The following is a 21,035-nucleotide window of genomic DNA, read 5'->3' on the forward strand; positions in this document are numbered from 1 at the left end:
ACATTGATCAAAAATGCTGATAGAAGTTTTACTTTTATATATGCTTTTATGAAGAGAGATGAGAAGAAAAGCTTGTAAGAGCCTAAACATCTGTCGGGGTCAAGAAATATGTTTGGAATCTTTTCAAAGCAGATTGTCAGTTGTGAAAATAAAAAAAAAACAACTGAAGAAACATTGTGTTGGGGGAAGTAAATACTGGAATTTAAATTTAAGATTATTTAAGAAGAATGGATTAGCACAATATGTTAACAAAACACATTTTATTTCTGTTGCTGACACAAGTTGTTCTCTGTGCAAAATTTAAAGAAAACTATTCCTTTCTAGTAGATAATTATAATTTTGTGGTGATGTGATTTATCAGGTTGTGTCGCTGTGTTAAACACATGGGATGTTTCAGTCTTGGTTACTATAACCTCAACAGCTTGAAAAATGCTCATTACTTTCAAAGAGTAGGAAGTTATATGTTTCTTTATTTTAGTCCATGTGCTAATGATAAAATAATACTTATTTCTTGCAAAGAGTTAATTTATAAATTTGAATTCTTGAGTTTCTGAAGTCAAATTTTATTGATTGAGAAGCATCCTAGAATTAAAAACAGAACAGCTTTAGCAAGCAGTTAACAACAACATTTAAACTTCTCAAAAGCATTTATTTAGCTCTTTTCTTGAGGCTAGTCACTGGTGCTACGTAACCATTTGCTGAAGTTAATTTTTAGCTTTTTCTGCTTGTGCTGTTTAAGATCCTGCATGGATTAGCCAAAACTAGTTAAAAAATTAATTTCACCCTTAGAAGTACAGGATACATATTTCATGTTATAGTATATGCATACCATCATATTGTATGGCATGATGCATAACAAAAAGTACTTTATTAAAAAAGAAAAAAGTGACAAGTCAGTATTAGAAAATTAGCTTGCTTCATTTTCCCTGAGACAAACGTACAAGTTAGGATCAAGTGCAAATGACAGAGATGCTTGTCTAGCATTAAGATATCCCTTCTCAAAGTTGCATTTCTGTCTCCCTGTGGTCGCACACGTATGTTTCCCTGAGGTAACAGCTTGGAAAACGTGTGTGCCTGTTGTACCCGCAGGGAGCTGAGCGACGTGGATTGCGACGGGGCGCTGACACTCCCGGAGTTTTGTGCCGCTTTCCACCTCGTGGTTGCGAGGAAGAATGGTTACCAGCTGCCGGAGACACTGCCGGAGACGCTGCTGCCCGAGTACCTTCAAGCAGGTAATGTCCCTGCGGCAGGTCGTGTTCCTGTAGCCATCTCAGGAACCTGACGCGCGTGTAAGACGGGTTTCGTTTTCCATCCTGCAGGTAGGATGGGGTTCTACACTGCATAATGGCTCTCTGGTTGCTTTTCAGCACATGCATTTTTAATTGTACTTACGAGGCGATTGCTGAAGAGGGAATGTATAAAAGCACAAAATAGCAATGCAAGATGTAGAGGTTACCTGCCCCTTAATGTCTGCCTCTTTGCTCCAGTGTGCTTCAGGTGTCATTACAGCTAAAGTGGAAGGTGATTATCTGTAGCAAAGATCATATAACAAGACTTATATGGCTTTTAACTCTTTTGATGATTTTCCTTCATGTAGCTGTCTCTTGAAGATGTGTTGAAAACAATACTAGACTGCTTTAGAACTTACTATGCTAATATATTTTGTTGGATGCAGTTACCAGTTGTATCAAAGGTTGAATTTTTTTGTAATTCGTTCTATGTAATCCACAGATTCTTCTACAAGTAATTTGCAGTCATGATGGGGGGATTACAACAGTTTCTGTAGCACAAGGATAAATTAGTCCAAAATGCAACATACCTCAGTAACAATGTGCAGTGAAAGACCTGCCCTTTCATTTGTTCTCTTCAGCTATGTCTCTTGTAATTATAAATGAACATTGAAATATATACTGCTCCATCTAAAAAATGTGCACGTCTTTCTAGGGCAAGGAGAATTAATCACAGATGATAATTACAGTGCTAAGGGATAATATTTAAGACCTAATAAAATCTCCATTAAATTTGATGACACTGAATATATTAAAAGACAGGAAAAGAGCAAATCAAGCTCTAGTTAGGAAAATTAAATGTTCACCCTCTATCAGATTTGTGAAGTAATTTCTGGTGGTGACATGTTCCTTATAATCCACTATCTTCATATCCAAGGGGAGAAGCTCCTGTAAAACCTGCACCTCCAAGTCTCCATCACTTTCAGTCTCTCTAATTACATTCCCTTGTCATAATTACAACTACCCTTTTTCCTCCAGGACCACCACTTTGTTCACTACTCTCACGCCTGTTCTCATCATAAATCAGCTTGTAAGGTCCTCCATGCAGGTTCTTGTTGGTGTGTCTTCACATTAAACCTTTTTGGGTAAAACTGCAGTGGATATATCTCTAGTAGTAGGGGATCATTATGTCAATGGGACGAAGAGCATGGTAGGCTGTGGTTGTTCCCTGGGAGTCCTCTTTTTCCTGAATTTGTCCCTTTCGGCAATGGGGTCTTTATCATTTTCTTAGATGATTGTTGTTTATGGTGTTGCACACAATCAAGCATTTCAAGCTGATCTACATGGAAGAGGTGAAAGGACTAATTGTTTGTTGTGGGCACTCTACATACCTCGGCTAATATGCTAATTCTGGTTAGCTTAAGGGTCTGAAAATGTCTTGCCCTTGTTCTGCTGCCTAGTCAGGATTCAGAAATCTGTCTTTTGAAAGACTTGGATTAATAAAAAGCAGAACATCTCAACACGCTGTAACACCATGAATCACAAGAAAGCATAGAGCCCTGGTTGTATCAACTTCTGAAATGAAAGCGTCGATGAGTAAGCAAGTGCTTCATACACTTACCTAAAATGTCAAAAGAAGCTTTCAAGATAAACTTTTTAGGTTTTTATGTTTTCATAATTTGATTTTTTTTTTTTTTTTGGCTTGTTAGGAACCCAATGAAGATTACTGGAAACTGTTTTTCATTAGGTTGTTGTATTAGTTTCAGAATGAGGCAGAATTTTGTTCAAGTGAAATATTTGCATCTGATAAGAATGTTAAAGCTTCAAATAAAGTGACTTGGAGCATAAGACAGAGCATTTAAGAATGAATTAATCTTGCTAGTTTTATGGCTTGTTCTATAAACTAGAACACAGGGCCAAATGCTATCCTGGCACAGCTCCATTGACAATTTGACCCACCACCTTCTTTTTTGAAAGTTTTTATTAAAACTAATTTGCAGAGTCTGTAAAGCTATTTGCCCTGTATGTAACCCACTGTATTGTAAATTAAGACAGATATGCAAGAGCTTAATTTATTCAGATAAACTAGATGCTAGCCAGAAACTAGAAATTTGACGTGAGAACTGGTTATTCTGCCTTTCAATATATTGATCTTAACAGCTGGAAAACAGCTTTTCTTAAAGACAAATTTATCTCAGAGGAACTAATCCCAGAGTGATATCAGCAGAAGGACCTGAGCCTGTGGAATAGAAACAAGGTTCTTGTGAATATTCCTGCGAGAAATTACAGTTGTTTGGGTTTTTTTCCTTTTTTTCTTCCTCTGCTCTCAATGCTGTTTAGTTAAAGATGGTATATACTGCAGCATTGACTGTGTTTAGTGTCCTTGCTTTTTGCTGGCCTTCAATTTTAGTGTATAATGTAGATTCTACTATACTTTTCAGTATTCAAAATGTCGAAAATTGGAGTCGAGGGTTTGGTAAATACCTTTAACGTTTCTAAGACAGCAAGGTATAAACTGTAAGGCCAGCTAAGTTGCTACTGGACTGTGAGGAGGAAAAATGCAAATAAATAGTTGTTGTTTGGCAGTTAATGTTTACTAAAAATCAGTTCTCCCAAATTTCACAATTATTTCTACAACAGAAATTAACATGTTATCCCTTTCGTGACATTGAATTATTCGAAATAAAAGACAGATTTTTTTTCATAGTGTTTGTCATTTGTGGCTTATAGATCAGTTCTGATTATGTAGAAATGAAGGGCAAAATGATGCTGAGACAGTTTTTTTAAGAACTATATATTAACCAAAGACTTGGCATGTCTCTTCCCCGCCCCCCCCCCCTTTTTTTTTCCTCCCCCCGCAGCTTCTTTGAAGCCCATGCGTGACTGCGCACTATTTGATTCTTACTCTGAGTCGTTGCCAGGTGGTCAGCAGACTCGGGACTTCAGTCGTACGGAGGTAAGAAGGCGTAAGCAGGATTGTTACCTTGCAGAGTGCAAAGGAATAGCCCAGCTTCACAATGACTATGGTATGCGTAGCAGCAGAACTGCGAGTCTTTGAGAGGACTTTAGGAGTCTCTAAGTGTACTATTAAGCCATCTCAACCCCCTTTCTCAGCAATTTGTTCAGTGTGTGGAAAGGGCTGATGGGTTCTTCAGAAGATATTCCCACATAAGAGTTCACAGTAGTCATCGAGGGACTCCAGCCTTGTGTGATGTTGGAGTCTGCAGAGAAATACACCTTAGCTGTTTGTGTCCCGTGGGGCTGCATTTGGCCCTCCAGCATTGGGAGCCAGTGATGAGGGGACAAAGCCATCTTGCAGGAGGGGTGGTGTGGCACAAGGACAGTGCTCAGGTGAAATCTCTCCTGAATCTGAATTGGTCAAAAACGGCAGGCTTTGGGTGCAGACCTTGTTCTAGTCAACCACTCTTGACTGTATAGCTCTTGAGTGTTTCTTTCATTTACAGTGCTCCCATTTCCACACTCACTTCCCCAGTTTTGATGATGAGAAGAAAAATGGCTTGGCTTGTCCTGATTCCTTGTACTTTATAGAATCATAGAATCGTTTAGGTTGGAAAAGACCTTTAAGATCATCAAGTCCAACCATTAACCTAGCACTGCCAACTCCACCACTAAACCACGGCCCTAAGCACCACATCTACCCTTCTTGTAAGTACCTTCAGGGATGGGGATTCAACCACTTCCCTGGGCAGCCTGTTCCAATGCTTGACTACCCTTTCAGTGAAGAAATTTTTCCCAATATCCAATCTAAACCTCCCCTGGTGCAGCTTGAGGCCGTTTCCTCTCGTCCTATCGCTTGTTACCGGGGTGAAGAGACCGACCCCCCCCCCCCCCACCTGGCTACAACCTCCTTTCAGGCAGTTGTAGAGAGCAAGAAGGTCTCCCCTCAGCCTCCTCTTCTCCAGGCTAAACAACCCCAGCTCCCTCAGCTGCTCCTCATGAGACTTGTGCTCTAGACCCTTCACCAGCTTCGTTGTTGTTCTTTGGAGATGCTCCAGCACCTCAATGTCCTTCTTCTAGTGAGGGGCCCAAAACTGAACACAGTACTCGAGGTGTGGCCTCATCAGTGCTGGGTACAGGGGAACGATCACTTCCCTGGTCCTGCTCTGGCCACGCTATTTCTTTGGAGACTGAAACTATCCCAAATTTTGTACAGTATGGACATGCATAGTTCTGTTCAAAGTGATTCAGTCACCATTTTAATATCCAACCTTTTCACAGTCTAAGGAGCTACCATCTAAGGGTCTAGGTAGTAATTGTATGGAGCCGGGAAGAGTATTTTAAGGGAAGAATGAAGATCCGTTTTAGAAATATCACAGCAGATACCAGCCTTGTAATGGAAGACTGTTGCAAGCAAAACTAAATTAAGGAAAAGACTTTATCACTGAGGTTAAAAACCGAACCTCTAAAGATCCTGTAAAGCTGAACTAACCATAGCCCCCAACTTGTGCCTGGATATTACAACTCTGAATATATACGCTGTAGGATTTAAGGGTTTAGGATTTAAGGTAGTGAGTCAAACGGCAGACTCACTGCAAGAACGGGCCCTTCTGATGCTGCTTCCAAGTTAAAAAGTAATGGTATGTCATGCCAGCTCAGCAAGGCTGAGTTGTTTCCTCCCTGTGTCTTGCTCTGGGGAGTTTCTGGGTCAGAACCCAGCTGTTCCCTCATCAAATTCAGCTCGGTAGTGGCACCACCAAACAGACTCTCCTGAGCTGCTACAGAGCACAGTGTTCACTTTGGGCAGTGCTGCGGCCAACGCTTTGAGCACCCAGTTTATCTTCTGGAACTGTTAAAATATATGCGGTCTCCCTGGGTGGTTTTGCTCTTTGTACAGCAGCTTGGCCAAAGTGCAGCAGTCATATCAGGTTTTGAAAGCAGAGCTGCTGTTCTGGTAGTGCAGGCTGCTGGTACGTTGGCAGCGTAGGCAGGTCCTTTACCGTAGCAGAGCAGCCTTGGCCCTTGCATATGGCCTTATTTTGGGAGGGTGGCTCGCAGGGGGCTGTGAGACTCCGCCACAGGTCATGCCGCGCTAGCACTTCTTCACTGTGTGGTCGTGTGGCAAAGCTCAACAGTCCCTCGTTAGCCTACATGCGTATTGGTTTGCAATTTAAACAAGCATAAGAGGCAAAATTCAAGGCAATTTGTGTTGAAAACCCATTCGCTGATGTCAGCGTGTGTATGTACGTATATACATAACTCCATTTCCAGACTGCAGTAAGAGTCAACTGAGTATTTGAGTTAACTCACTGCATCAGCTTAAGATAATTGGTTTTAGAGAGAATTATTTGTCTTCCGCTTAAAAAACATCACATCCCTGTTGGGATGTTTTTTTGTCAGTAGGCAAGACCCCTGAGTGTCATCTTCTCTTTTTCACTTGCAATTCAATGTGCGTATACAAATACACATGCATATATTAAAAAAGATAGAAATATGATATATAATTAAATTATATTTAAAATATAAATAAATATATAATTATGTATCTTTTATACACATACATAAACTGAAGCTTTTTAATTAACTTCTTGACTTCAGGGTCTACTTCAGTATCTCTCTGGCTTCGCAAGTGACTACACAGATATGCAGAGTGGTCTTTGGTTATTGCAGAGTTGTGAGGAAGTTTGCTTTTTAGTAGCGCAGGCTTTGGGACTGTGAGATTAGAACGTTCTTTTATATATTTCAGAAAGCTCAGAAATCTTGCTTTCAGAGTCATCTTGTGTTTCTTAGAAATAAAATGTCATTTCAGTAACCTAACCAATGCAATTTTATAATCTTATTAATCTGGTTTTTTAGGCTCTTCTTGTTTGTGGTCCTTGAATGTATGTGCAGAGTAAGGATAAATCTAGAAGGAGATGATTTCCTAAGCAAATAAATTGTATGGTTTTTTGCTTTTTAGATTTTTCTGCTGCAGTGGAGATGATAATAGTAGAAATATTATAGTAATAATTAAGTAGCTGTAGAGAGTATGCAGCACAAAATGTAAAAAACCCAAACAAGCAACAAGTCCCCCATTTTATGTTTAATTTTTTAAATTAATATTCAGCAGCTAAGGTTTCAGACCTCTTCTGCCTTATCTCTGCACCCTCCTCCTTGAGACATCCTCACCATAACTGCCAATAACTTGCAGATTACTGTGCTGCCTTTGTAGTCAGATAATGTTCTTGGGGGAACAGCTGGATCTTCTGCTCCATTCCTAGGTTCTGCAAGGTGGCAGGATGTTCTGCAAAATCAGGGAGTTTTATGGCTAGGTTGAAAAAGAAGAAGGATCTGTAACATGGTTGCCTGCTGGCTAAGCACAGATAGTGTTACCTGGCTACGTCACAATTGTTTGACTGATTTTGCTCCATTTCTTCACTGTCTGGGTCCTAGACATGTAGGGCAAAGCTCTCAATTAGTTTGTTTCAAGGCCTTGTTATTTTGATCCTTTGTTGTCCAAGATTAATGGACTATGAAATCTCTTCTCAAAACGAATTTGAGAATGATTTTGACTTTTTTTTTTTTTTTGTTCAACTTATGTTTTTATGTTCAGAATCATTTGAAAGGTCAGTAATTCATCTCCCATTCATCTCCCTCAGTGGGAAGTGCAGTAATTCACTGTTGCAATTTAATTTGTAGCTTGGCTACTTGAGGAAATTTAGTTTAGATACTTGAACACTACATTAAAAATATTATATTATCAATGCAATCAGTTATGCATTATCTCCATGTCTTTGTCTCTTTCCACCTATTGTCCAGGCTGTTTAATTTAATTTCAGAAGACCATTTTTACTGTGACTACTGAACTACAGTACTGCAATACAAAACAGTTATTGAAAATAATGGCACGAGACAGGTCACCTGAATGCTAGGCTTTATTAAATTTACAAAACACAGAAAGACTGCTAATGTTATGCTCAAGAATGACAAGGATGACTGCTTTTTGTTCATCAAGGAGGTTTTGTCTTCACAGTTTTTTTTCTCAAGTTTTTGTCTCCCACTGGTTCTGGTCTGTCTTTTCCTCCCTCCCCCCCCCCCCCCCCCCCCATTCCTTTGGCTCTTTTCCACAAGCTTTATTGCTGCCAAAAGCTTAAAGGCAAGACACAAGATTTCGCACTATATGCATAAAATGACTGGCTGGGGCTGCTCTAAACTCCTTCAGAAATGTCATGCTCACAGTTCATCGAAATTTGTGAGAGTCATTCCATTGATTCAAGCATTCACTGAATTAGGTCTTTAGTCTGATGCTCTTTAGAGTGTCAGGGCTAGCTAGGGATGTGAAGTGTTTTGTTCAAACATTTTCAGAGTCCTCAAGCTGTATTTTTGCTGTGGTGCTTCCTCAGAAGTGTAAGGGAATCCCACGTGCAACTTTATAAAATAGATCTCATTGCCCTTTACTTTGGACTTGGCCTTCTTGAATTACTGACTTGAGATTTTGTTTGCTTTTTTTTAATGTCTGCAAAATCTATTTTTCTGAATTTTTTTTTTTTTTTTTGGACCCAATGTATTGTAACCTCTTCTATGCTCCCTGGGAAAAAAAACAGCATCACTTAATATTTAGGGAAGCTTAGGGTTTCTGACATTTGCTTTATTGTTGTTTTGTCTGCAGAGTATATCCTTGTTCTTACAGATAATGCTGGTGGAATTTGTTCTTGGTTCCTTCTTGTGAGCTACGCAGCGGAAATTACAAGAACAACAAATGCCTGTGTTATCAGTTGCTGCTGAAATAAAGAAAAGTTAAGGAATAAGACTGGGGAGAAGTTCCCTGTTTTCCCATCAGAGGCCTGAATGGGCCTCCAGCAGACATGCTGATGAAATTTGTTTTTCCCATCTCAATGACTGTGTGTTGAAAGAAAAGAGTAGTCCAAAGATCAGCCACCTCAGCCAGAAGACTTTAGATGCAGAACTACTGGGCTCTGCAGTATGGCTTGAGTTTTGGCTAGAGAGACTCTTCTGATGGAGACTGACTCTTGTGAAGGGGCTGGAGAAGGTTTCCTCAAGCCTAACACAGGTGTTGTTACACCCAAAAAGAAAAGAAAACACAGAATGACATTACTCTGTTGTGAGAAATCTCTCCTTACATGTAGCCCTTAGTTCCTTGTGAGTCACTGCTGAAGTGCTTCTCAAACTAATTTCAGGTGTGGAACTGCTGTACCTTGAAAAGCAGAGTTACAGTTGTCCTTTTGAAGGTCCTTTATGCTTCTTTATTTTACAAAGCAAATCGTGGTGCAAGAGAGAATATCACCTTTATTTGCGTTGGTCTGTATTCTTAAATATTTAACTGTGGAAATGTGTGTGCTGTGCCAATCAGTATAATAAATACTTCTTCTTTCTTTAAGAAAGCATCAGCTGAAGAGGCACCTGATAACTCTGCCCTGTTACAAGATGCAAAGAAAGATGACAAACAAGGTATTCAAATAAATCACTTCTCCCCCCGCCCCATTATGGGTTTAAGTTCTGTGTGTTATTAGTAATTCAATATATTCGCTGACAAAAGCAATGGTATTTTTAATTTCTAAGCTGGCTATATGTTGGTATAGATTTAAAAGCAAGACTTTGCTTTTAATTCACTGACAGCAGCTCAGCTGAAGACAAATGCATGTGTTTGCTTCAAAATTAGTTCTGTCATATGTGAATGATATGAAATGCACCTTCTAAAATATGTCTAGTCCTAAGGCAGTGAATGTTGCACTTCTTATTTTAACAAAGTTGTAATTTTTGTTATCAGGAATTTTGTTAAAGACCACATTGTGCCAAATTTTGAATTTCTCTTTTTGCAGGAAATAGCAACACTTCAAAATTAGTTTTTATTCCTATTAAAAAAAAAGTCCCTATATTTTCTCACAAAACAAAAGTTTTGGACAAACTGGACTGAAAATACTCGATTCATTTATTTCACTTGAAATCCATCGGCAGCAAGCCACGTGAAACTGAGGTGATCTTTTTCCACTCAGCAGCTACTAAGGCTTCCAGAATTGGTGCTGGATCATCACACGGTCATTGCCTTTTATGTGCCCTTTCCCTGACCTTTCAGGTTCTCACTTGCTGTCCCTGTCCCTCAGTTGTGGAAACAAGAGAGTTGTGGGTATTTTGTTGCCTTATTCTCGGAGCTGTGGATTATACATTAGTTAAAAAAACCCTATACACCTTGACTGTCCAGCCGTCCACATGATGAGGTTGCATCAGAGCTGTGAGACCAGGTAGTCCGCATTCCTGAATCACCTTCCACAGTCAGGTGTGACCAAGTTTGGCAGATACCCAGTGTCCCTGGTTCAAAGAAAAGCTGTCAGCCTTGACGGGTGTTTGTAAAACGTTTTGACAAGTCAGCATATTCCAAGGAATTCATGTTTTGTTGACAGGGTTTGTTTTGTTGTAAAATTCGTCATGGACAAGAGCAGGACTTGAGCCTTGAAGGTTATTGCTTTTATATGTCTAGGGCAGATTTACTTTTTACTTGGGGAATCTTTTTTTCTTCCCTGTGTAGGTGAAAAACTTGTGCTTTGCTCTTGGTAACTGACATGTTAAGTCAGATGGGAAGCTGCTTTGGTACATGCAGTCCTTCAGGGCTGCAGATTTGCTGTATTTATGACACTGATTCCTACCTTTTCATCCAAAGAACAAATGCTTTTGTTCTACCATTTATTGCTGTTCTGACAAATGAAAGAGCAGATTGCTCTTCTGACTGAGATCTCCCCAGAAATCAAAAACCTGTATTTCAGGACTGTAGAAGCAAATTTTCCTGCATTTTCAGAACTAAACGAGTAAATTAGCTCCACTCTGTCAGGTTATAATATAGTTAAATGTGGGAGATAATGTAAATAGAACTGTATCACAAGAGCCAGACTTTTCCCACGTGTTTTATTTGATAAAGGTAGATGGAGATGAGAGACTTCATTCCAAGCGGTCATTTATAATACTGTGTATTACAGTACATTAAAATACACTACAATGCACTAAGAACTCCTTGAGAAATAATAAAGGATCTGTAGGCATCAGTGGAAGGGGAATAAGCACAAAGATTGGGGTTTCCTAAATCTCAACCCTGGCTCTGTCAGTGCCGTGTGACGTTCCCTGGGGCAGGCTGGTGAGCTTTCAGGTGCCAGAAGCAGCCAGTCCCTCGTGTGCCCTGGCTTTCCAGGTTTGTAACTTGGGGGAGATGAGTCCCGGCTGTGCCCCGGCATCACCAGCTGCTGTCTCTGGGAGAGCGCTACACCTCTGAAACAGAAGTCTGTGGATTTAGACACCAAACCCCTCAATTCGCAAGATTTGGGATTATTTGGCAATTTGGGCATAGGCCTTTCTGTTCTTGACTCTTGTAGTCCAAAAAACTGTTACTTTTTTGAGTGCTTGGGTGTTCTGAGGGTATTTGGCTACTTCTGTTTTCTCTTTGAGTATGTTTAGCATTGTTAGACATTTTAACTAATACCAGTTTAGATGCTCCTTTCTCAGAGATTTTACCTGCACATACTTAAAGTAATTTTCATTGTTTGTTTTTTTTATTAAGCTCTTAAAGTAAGCACTGCTCTCAAAACGATACCAAAGGAATTTCAGCACTTGACTGTGAAAACAGGTAAGAAGAAAAAAAAAATGACCTGTTACTTCCATTAGAATTTTGATCAAATATTTTTATATCACAGTAAGCCTAAATTAATGTGATTTGATTATTTTTTTTAAGATCCTTCTGCTTTCTTACTATTTGACTTACTGAAATTAGCTTTTACCTCATAATGACTACTACTTAAGAAATTAATCTTGATTAGTACTTCAGGTTGTCAAAACGTTTTCTTGCTTTCTTTCCCTTGTTGTTAGCTTATGTGCATTCTTCATGTGTGGCAAATTTTTTTAACGTAGCATTTTATAAGGAGTCTGACTTTTTGTTTTTCTGTAGTACAAACGAGACGCCAGAGCACAAATATTGTACCTCTTGATAAAAGCTCTTCTCAAGTATGGAATAAGTATTCAGTAACTATTCTGAAATGGCCTGTTTCTTTGTAAAAACTGAGCTTTCGTATTTTCTGTCAAGGAGTTTAAGGGTAGATAGTCTTTTGGAAACACAGACCTTGTGGCACTTACAGCACTGATGTAAGCTTTTGATTCGGGGGGTGTTTCTTTGTTGAAACCACCCCTGATTTTTCTCTCCTCTCCAACTCAAACATACACTCCTTGTTCCTATCATACTGGAAAATGTTATTTCTGGAATGTCTCCAGAAACTTCCCATGCATTCAGTTCAGTTCATCAGACCTACCGTGCCTTCTTCTTTGTTAATCTCTTTCCTAGAGTGGTAAGAGTGTTTTCAAGCCCTCCCTTGTCCCAGTCAAGCTAAAATCTGGACTTGCTTGCTTTTCCTTTTGCATAAATGTTTTTACTTGTGAAGATATCCTTGATTAAGAAAACTGACCCCACATGTCTGTCACAGCAGTTTTGTCTTATAGCTCGATTTATTTATGGCTGCCCAACAGCTGCATGTCTCATTTCCCAACTCTTTTTTTTCCCCTGGCTTCTTCCCAAACACTTGGCAGCTGCCAGATTTCCTATCTTCAGCTCCTCTTCTCGACTGATTGCCACTTCTCCTTCACACACACACGCACGCACTCTGACACTTCCCTCTCGGGGGAGAGGAGGGTGATTGTGAGACTTTCGGTTCTGTTCTCTTCCCCGCCGTTTTGCCCAGGAGCGCCCCAGGCAGTTTTATTTGCAGTTCAGCAATTCCATCTTCAGTACGCTTAGGAAAAAAACCTATTTTCACCTGCACATCTCCTCTTCCACTGTCCTCTTTCCCCCACGTCCTTCATCTCCAAGTCAGGGAGGTCTTCTGGATGCTGCTGTGCTCCTCCAGCGGCGTTGCTGTGTTTGCATGCCAAGGGAGGCGGTGGCAGAGTGTCAGCCCATCGTCGTGACTCCTGTCACTGTAGGGGTTTCACCCTCGCTGTCCTGCACATTGAGGGTTTGAGCAAGCACGTTCTCAGGTTGTGCGATACGATTGATGTTAGAAGTAAAAATGTTTATCTGTGCAGTGGGCTGGATACAGCACAGTAACTGAGTGGTTATTTCAGAATTGGTCATCATTCTGAAAGGTCATTTTAATCATTAACCTTCAGGATGAAAACTCAGTTGGGATGAAGCAGGAGAAATTTTACATCCTTCTTTGGTTATTGATTTGGGCTGTTTATGTAAATTCAGGAAAGATGATACTGACGTAGTTCATTACGGGAAAGTTTTCTTTGCCATCAGGAGGACTAGAAATTTGAGGTCAGTAAAAACTTTATATGCTCAGCCTATTTGAATATCTGGCCAGTTTACTTAGGCTCCTAAATGCAAGATCATTGTTGGCCTCAGACATTTAAAGGATTAAGGACCAAACTTGTGAGCATTTAAATTGTACATTTCTGCCTAGGCCACCAATAAGAGGTAATAGATGAGTCAGTGTGGGTGATTTAAACTAGTGGGGAATTCTTTGTGTTTTCCTTAGCAGCATAGCATACTTGCACCTTTTATGGTACAGTTTTCCACCCGATAATCAGCCTGTAAAGCAAGGAGGCACCAGCTGAGTATAAGCCATCACGTTACAGCCAAAAGTTACTGAGCCTGCATCCTTAGGAATGTTTAAATGAAGTTGTATTGGGAGAGGGGGGGTGGGAGCAGATAAACACCCAAAACAGGAAACTTCACCCTCTCCTGTGGTGTGAATGAATAAATAGTTCATCATCGTATATGATTTTAATTAGTGCAGACCAAGCTGTTCAGTTCACCAGGCTCTACTACTCCAGGAATCATACAAACTTTTAAATAAAAAATGTAATTAATTTACTCAATTTTATATCAGTTTCATGTAAGTTAGGCTTATGTATCCATAGCAAGAGAAATACGGAAAATTCATGAACTGGATAAATAGTTTTGTATTGTCTTGAATGATTATGTCATGTGTGTGTGTATAAACCTGCACCTCAAACACAAAGTACGCACAAACTGAGAGTACCAAAATAACTGCACGCTTTATGGAAATCCTGTCACAAGTATTTGTATGTCCTAATAATGAATGTTTTATTCATTCATTATTACCTGCTTTATAATATTTTTTATATTATACTTTTTTGAAAGGTAAAGCTAAGTCTGGGTATTGTGTAATTGTAGCCTTGAATTTCCTGATTTTTCAAAAGCTTAAAAGAAAATCCTTAGCAGTAGTATTCTGTTGCTATCCTTTTTTATTAGTAGACATTTTGGGATTCTCTCTTCCTTGTGTGCTTTCCTGTTTGCCTCAACAAGATGTCCTTGGAGAGTTTGAATGTCAGTTTTACCTGCAGGTTTTTAGAAGAAAGGCTTTCTAAAAGAAGTATGAACAGAATTACAGTCTCCATAAAAGAAGGAAAATTTGAAGGTTCTTAAACATGGCTTAGCTTGGAAAGGATTTATACTTCCTATTTCTAAGTGGCATATATTTAATTATTGTGCATGTAATTTAATAATCAGCAACTTCAGAATTAGAAAAATTGGGTCATATGGCTGTAGGGAAGCAGTTTCTAAAGTTGTATTCTCTGGGAGTTTGACACAGAGAGAGAGAGAGGGAGAGAGGAGGATTATCACCACTGCATATTTTAATAATAATTCCCTCTCTCCCCTTTAGTTGCTAGGAAGAGTTTGTTGGACAGAAATCTGGAATAACTGTGAGCCAGTTTGGTGGTGACAATAATCTGCTAGACCTTGGTTTATAAGTGTTTTTTTGTGCCACTGCCAGCTACATTTGGGTTTATTCCATCCAAAGCACCAACTAGCACTGCATGACCTTAAAAGCAGTTTCTTTTATGAAGAAATAGCGTGTGGCTGTACACGTGCCATATGCTGCTGCTTGTCTTCTGTGAGCCTAAAGCCTCCTATGTAGTACAATGCAAGCCATTATAGAAGCCAGTATTTGCCAGCTGCTACTGCAGGTAGCTCCTGCTCTGTGTTTTGGAGGATCTGTCGTATTCTCGGGTAGTGCTGTATAGTAGCTGGTGATAAATGTCTGACTTTGGAGCAGGCATATATCTGAAGGAAGCTAGAAACTCTTGAGAATTATTTTTTTTTTCCCCAGCTTCTCTTAAGTGTTGTACCTTGATTAGCAGAATAATGGGAAAAGTGTAAGGATTCACCTTGTGTGTGCATTGCAATCATTGATGCTGCTGTAGTACCTTGAGGATATCTCAGTGGGCTGAATTTGAAAGCAATCACACAGCTATGTTTTATCAAAATTATCTGATGTTAGTAAGGAGAGTAACAGAAAAGTCGCAAAAAGACTATGTAAACCAAGGAGCAGCCTCGAGGAATTACCTAGAGAAGGTTAGTCAGCACTGTTGTTTTCCTATCACATAAAACCTGCGTGTGGCAGGATATTTGGAATTCATCCAAATAAAAGAAACCGTTTTTTACATTGATAGAAATGTGTTTGATCAACACTTAGCCTGTAAAGCTTTTTTACCTTCAAATATCTTTCCTTCCCAATGTCAAAGTAGTCTCAACCTGATGTGTTAATTTTTCTTGTATGTGTGGTAAGAAGATGTACGTTTATATTAATTAGGTAAAGTATTTAGGAAGGACATAAACCTTTGTGCTTTGGGAAGCAGGAAGACTAATAGATACCTGGACTAGTAGTAAGATGTTTTCTGTAGAAAGTTTATGCTATTCCTTATGCTGCTTTGTCATGACTACATTCAGGCATACGGGTCAGAGCTGTCAGACCTATTGCTTTTCCTGTGTTCTGGTAACCAAATTAAAAGGTGAAGGTCTGACTACATGGGGGCTTTTGAATTCTTAGGTCATTCACGCACTACAAAAACAAAGGGGAAGGAGAAGCGAAAATCCATCCCCGTTGCCCATGTGAGATGAGCGCACTCTCACATCCACATTTGCAATGCTCACATTTTTAATGAACACGGATCCTTCAGCTAAAGGTATTTATTGAAAACATGATGTTTTAGCAGTTCTTTCTTCTTTTCTGTTTCAGCTGCTCAGGAATCTAATGCACTTAAAGCCAGACCACGATCCAGGTACTGCTTTCCTTTCTATTTCAGGAGTAGACATATGTTCCCCTGGTGTTAGACTCAAGGTGTAAGAACTGATGTTGCATTTTTTAATTTTTTTGAACTGGTGTTGTGCTGGAACTCCAGCTCAGATAAAAGACAGATTTACCAGGAGAGATCTGTACAGACCCTGCATAAGTATTGCTTAGAGCCCTGCGATCTCTGGTCATAAGGTGCTGGGACTTTTGCCTGTCTGCCCAGCCCCACTGCCTTGTCGGGGTAGTGGCTACCTCCAGCCCTGCCTCAGGGACGTCGTGGCGGGACAGAGGGGACCACCCCATCGTGGGCAATGTTCTCAGCAATTTTGTGCTGTTGAAACCTGCACAGTGGTTGCATATGGAGCGGACGCTGCGCACTCCGACAGAAACAGCAATAGTAGCTCTCAGATGTGGGTGACAACAATCCTTTCGTTGGTGTGCGTGTGCTTGACTATGGCTGGTTGGTGTGTGATGACAGGACTTAGGGACTTACACTGTTGTGTGCTAGAAATGACACCTGCTGAGTTTGGATGTTTGAAAGAAAAGGGAAACCTGTGCCAGCAAGTATTGTGTGTAAATGGATTACGTGTTGGGTTTGGTTTTTCACCATTCTGGTGTATAGCCATATTATGCATTCACCTTCAAACTTTTTTTTTTTTGTGCTAGTTAGAGGGCTTAATTTCTTTTTCTTAGGTAATGAGAGTATAATCAGGAGCTCCCTCCTTACGAGCTTGTCAAAGCCTGCTAGTAAGAGAAGATCAGCTATAAGCATGATGAATGAAGATTGAAATCCTCTGTTCTTAGGACCTACATCCAGGAAGGCTGAACTGCCCTGTGTGCTGTTTTTCTGCTGCTAGCCAAAGCTTTTTAGTTTTCATACTGTTTTATTTTTTCTTGCTGTGTTACTGAATCATAAATCGTAAATATGCAAAAAATGTGTAAAAGGTATTTTACCCAAAAATGCGTAAAATACTGAATGCCTAAACAAGTTTGAAAAAAGTCACTTGAATGTGACTACTGTGTCTCATATGACTGTCTCACGTCTGAGTATATGTCACTACTTCAACGCAGAAGTTGAGGCTAAAGATTCCTGAGCACATCCTTGAACTCAGACCTTCTGCTGCGCTTGTCCGGCATAGCCTGGAGGGCTCTATAACCTCGAGGGTCTCTGTCTTCAGGTGTACCTGACCACCAGAGTCTATGATTCGAGTCTGTTACAGCTCTCAGCTCTAGAGTCTGGCTTTCTTGCCTAAGCTGTGCAGATTCTTAGCTGCTGACTCTTAACTGACTTTCAGGTGCCAGGTCCACTGTCGCAGGGCTCTGTGTTGGCACTGCTAGGGCAGGCATATTTTTGCCTGTTAGCTGCTATCTTATTCTTATCTTATTCTTTTAAAAAAATTGTAAAATCTCATACTGTTAGGTTGTACAATTTTAATGCAAGTAAAATATACGTTGCATAATATGGAAAGTAAAAGTATAAAACCTTAAGATCCTGGTTCAAAGCATTTATTTCAGGGTGGTTGGGTTAGGTCTGATATGGTAGGGCTATGGAATTCAAAACTCGACCAAGACAAAAAATTCAGCATCAGCAGAGGTGTGTTTTTTTTTTTTTTTGTCACATGTAAATTTTGAAGCAATTATGGCTTTCATTTCTGTATTTATTAAAGTTTACATCAGAAACATAGGATCATCATTGCCAAATGTCTGTCCCGCTAAAGAACTGTTTTCTAACAACAGCCTGTTTGGCAAAAAAGCAATCCATTTCCCATTAGTAGGAGTTATTTCTGTTCTACTCGAATGTGGTTTAGGTCTTGCCTGTCATGCATAATGTGTTACAGTAAGTGTAACATCTCACATTGTCAATGCTGATTTTGAACAAAGCTCTCGGTCTTGCAGAAAAACTGGTAACTACAACAGCTGAAAAATATTGGACGCTATTCAGCACAATAAAATTTCTTTGCAAATGCACTGCATTGGGATTAATGGGTTGTGGAAGGGCCTAGAAAGATGTACTGAGGCATATATTTGACCAGTGTTGATCACTTTGGAGCCATTCAGTTTTTCTGGATTTTGTGGAATTTGGTGACTGTTTGCTATGAAAAAATTATTCTGATAGTTAGAATATTATAAATTACAAAATGTGTTATTACAAAATGTGTTCTTGCAAGAGGTAGGTTGAGGCTGTACCTGTATAGATGCTACCCTCACAGTTGGGAAAGGCAAGAGAAACTGTAAGGGGGGGGAAATTTTTTACTCAGGTTTATTCAAAATAGTTGCTACAATTATCCTGTTGACAAAGTTACATAAGAAGGCTTGAAGCTGTGATATAAAAGGCCTTATAAAATACTAGCCCTGTAAGCATGACCCATGCCTTTCCCCAGACATGTAGGTCCCTCTGTTGCCAAATAAATAAATCTGTTTTATTATAAGAGGGAACTTTTAGTCATTAGGGCAAGGAATTTCCACCACGAACCTGAGGTCTGGTCAGTGTATTTTAGGTACTATTCACTGTAGTTGTTTAAAATGAATTTCTGGGGAGAGGAAAAAAAAAAAAAAAATCTGCTTTTTTCCTCCCCTGTTCTTCCTTAGGTCTTACTCTAGCACATCAATAGAAGATGCTATGAAAAAGGGAGAAGAGCCCCCTACTCCACCTCCAAGGCCACAGAAATCACATTCCAGAGCTTCCTCTTTAGACCTGAACAAAATATTTCAACAAAACACACAAGGTAAAGTTTGCTTTCTTTCCCACTTTTGAGACCATTTAGGTTAGCTGCATACTTGGGACCTTGATCTGTTTGCACAAGTGCTTGACAACATGTGCGTATGCTCACCTTTGCTATAGACAGCAATACACTACAGAACAGAAGTTGCACTTTCTTGCATTACATGGCCACTGAGGGGGAAAATCACTGTTGCTGTAATTAAGGTGATTATAATGTTTTCTGGCACAATAATGGGAAGCTTAACATAGGGTAGTCTGTCATCACTGACTGTTTATAACTGGTCAGGCTGTTTAGACGGTTCTCAGCAATAACTACAATATATTTGATTTTTATTACTATTTATTTTTTGTAGTTCAGAAGCAGGAAGAAAACCCTTAATGTTTAAGCTGGGAGAAACTGAAATTTCTCGTGTGCGAACATTTTTGATGTTAAAGTCTTCCATATGCATGGGGGCAATCAGAAACCATTCTTTGAGTAAAAAGAAAGGGTAATTTCTTTTGACACAGGTGCATGTTGAGGGGAGAGGAAAAAAAAAAATGTAGAATAGTAGCTGGAGTGAACTGAAAGAAAACTGCTCTCCAGTGCTTTAGTGTTTGAGCATTGCTTTTGCCTTGCACAGTGAGTGGTGGAAAGAGGAGCTGTTTGTTCAGGGCAGCAGTCACCCAGCATCGCTGTGCTTTAGCAGTGCCCTTGAACCAGACCAGAGCGTTATGCGGTGCACACCAATCATCTGACTCAAGGAGTAGGTTAAACACGGTCATGTTTATGCTTCAGAAGAAAGCCAAGGTTTGACTGTGTCAAGGAATGTTTTAACTGGGCTCTCTAATGTGGTTGTTGGAGTGGAAAAGAAAAAGTTTCACCTCTTGCTATATGGGAGGGTATTTTTGTGCAAACACCAGACAGAATTCAAGAGGCCTGCTATGTGTGCTGAACTCTGAAACTTAATAGGAATAAACATTTTATTTTTTTTTTCGGCCTTACACAGAGAAGCAATTCCTGATCTTTGACTGTGGTTCCTGTTCAGGGATGTTGCCTCCAATTCTGATTTCATTATACATCAAAATAAAACACCAAACAGACCCAAGTACACATTTTCTAAGGCAGCAAATCCTCTCAGAATCCAGATAAATAGTATAACTGGAAGGAAATAAACTTGGATTTCTGTTTCTCTTGGAACACAAGTGAAAGGAGAATGTAAATTCTCAAAGAAGTCTTTCTGCGAATGAAAAGTAGCATCTTTCTTTTGAAATGGAAATAGTTTTGAAAGCGACCATTACTTTTGAAGTAAAGTAACAATTTCTCCTGGGCAGCTTAACAAACTGACAGTGTTATAGTGAGTGCAGGAAAGAATAACTCGTCCTATCAATACTTTTTGGAGGGTTTCCTTGCTGGAAACGGGGCAATTAAGTAAGGATAAGCAGTTGATTGCTTGCAAAAAAAGAAAGTGCTTTGGTCACCCTAAAACTGTTCATCATATTCGGTTCAAATTTATGGCTATTTATAGTTGGAACAAAAATTGGCTCTAGGTTGACAAAACCTGAAATATAGTGTGCTACCAAATTGCAGAAATGTGGAAGGTCTCCCAGAGGTTCAGCTTCCTCCTGTACCTGCAGGGTGTTGGCCTGTCATTTTTTGCTCTCTTGGATGTCCCCTGATGGCAATGCTAAATATTTGTGGTGATCATCTTCCTCTAATGGAGCTGTTCTATTTTGAGTCAAAAATGTAGATACTCATTGGGAAAGAATAAGAAGGAATTTGTACCCTTGAAGGATTCAAGGAAGAACTTGTTAAAACAATTTGTAGCCCACCTCAAAGAAGGGTTCCTGTTCAAATAAATCTGCATCATCAGGAGGAGGGGATTAAATCAACCCATCCCAGCACACCCAAGCACCATCGTGCATTTACCTTGCTCTGCTTTGAAGTAAAATGTCGGCACTGGAAATCATATTTTCAGTTCTTCTTTCTATGAAGAAACATGTGCATGCTCTTTTCTGTCATTAAGCCCTAAATAGTTGTTATTCTGCAACATTCTATTGAAAATGTGATTTTTATAC

At 39.6% G+C, this 21,035-nt stretch overlaps 1 protein-coding gene across 1 annotated transcript in view; it reads left to right on the forward strand.

Annotated features, from left to right (window-relative positions):
• The window catches only part of REPS2 (RALBP1 associated Eps domain containing 2), a gene marked incomplete at its 5' end in the record, with an annotated part of 98,671 nt that overhangs the window by 47,003 nt on the left and 30,633 nt on the right, over positions 1-21,035 (forward strand). The window contains 6 exons of the mRNA XM_082337607.1: positions 1,090-1,232; positions 4,091-4,185; positions 9,566-9,635; positions 11,731-11,796; positions 16,205-16,247; positions 18,848-18,984. Of these exons, the coding sequence (XP_082193733.1) occupies positions 1,090-1,232; positions 4,091-4,185; positions 9,566-9,635; positions 11,731-11,796; positions 16,205-16,247; positions 18,848-18,984 (554 nt within the window). The remainder of the gene's footprint in view (positions 1-1,089; positions 1,233-4,090; positions 4,186-9,565; positions 9,636-11,730; positions 11,797-16,204; positions 16,248-18,847; positions 18,985-21,035) is intronic.

The sequence above is a fragment of the Platalea leucorodia genome (assembly GCF_965183815.1).
Source record: "Platalea leucorodia genome assembly, chromosome: 2".
Classification (NCBI taxonomy): Eukaryota; Metazoa; Chordata; class Aves; order Pelecaniformes; family Threskiornithidae; genus Platalea; species Platalea leucorodia.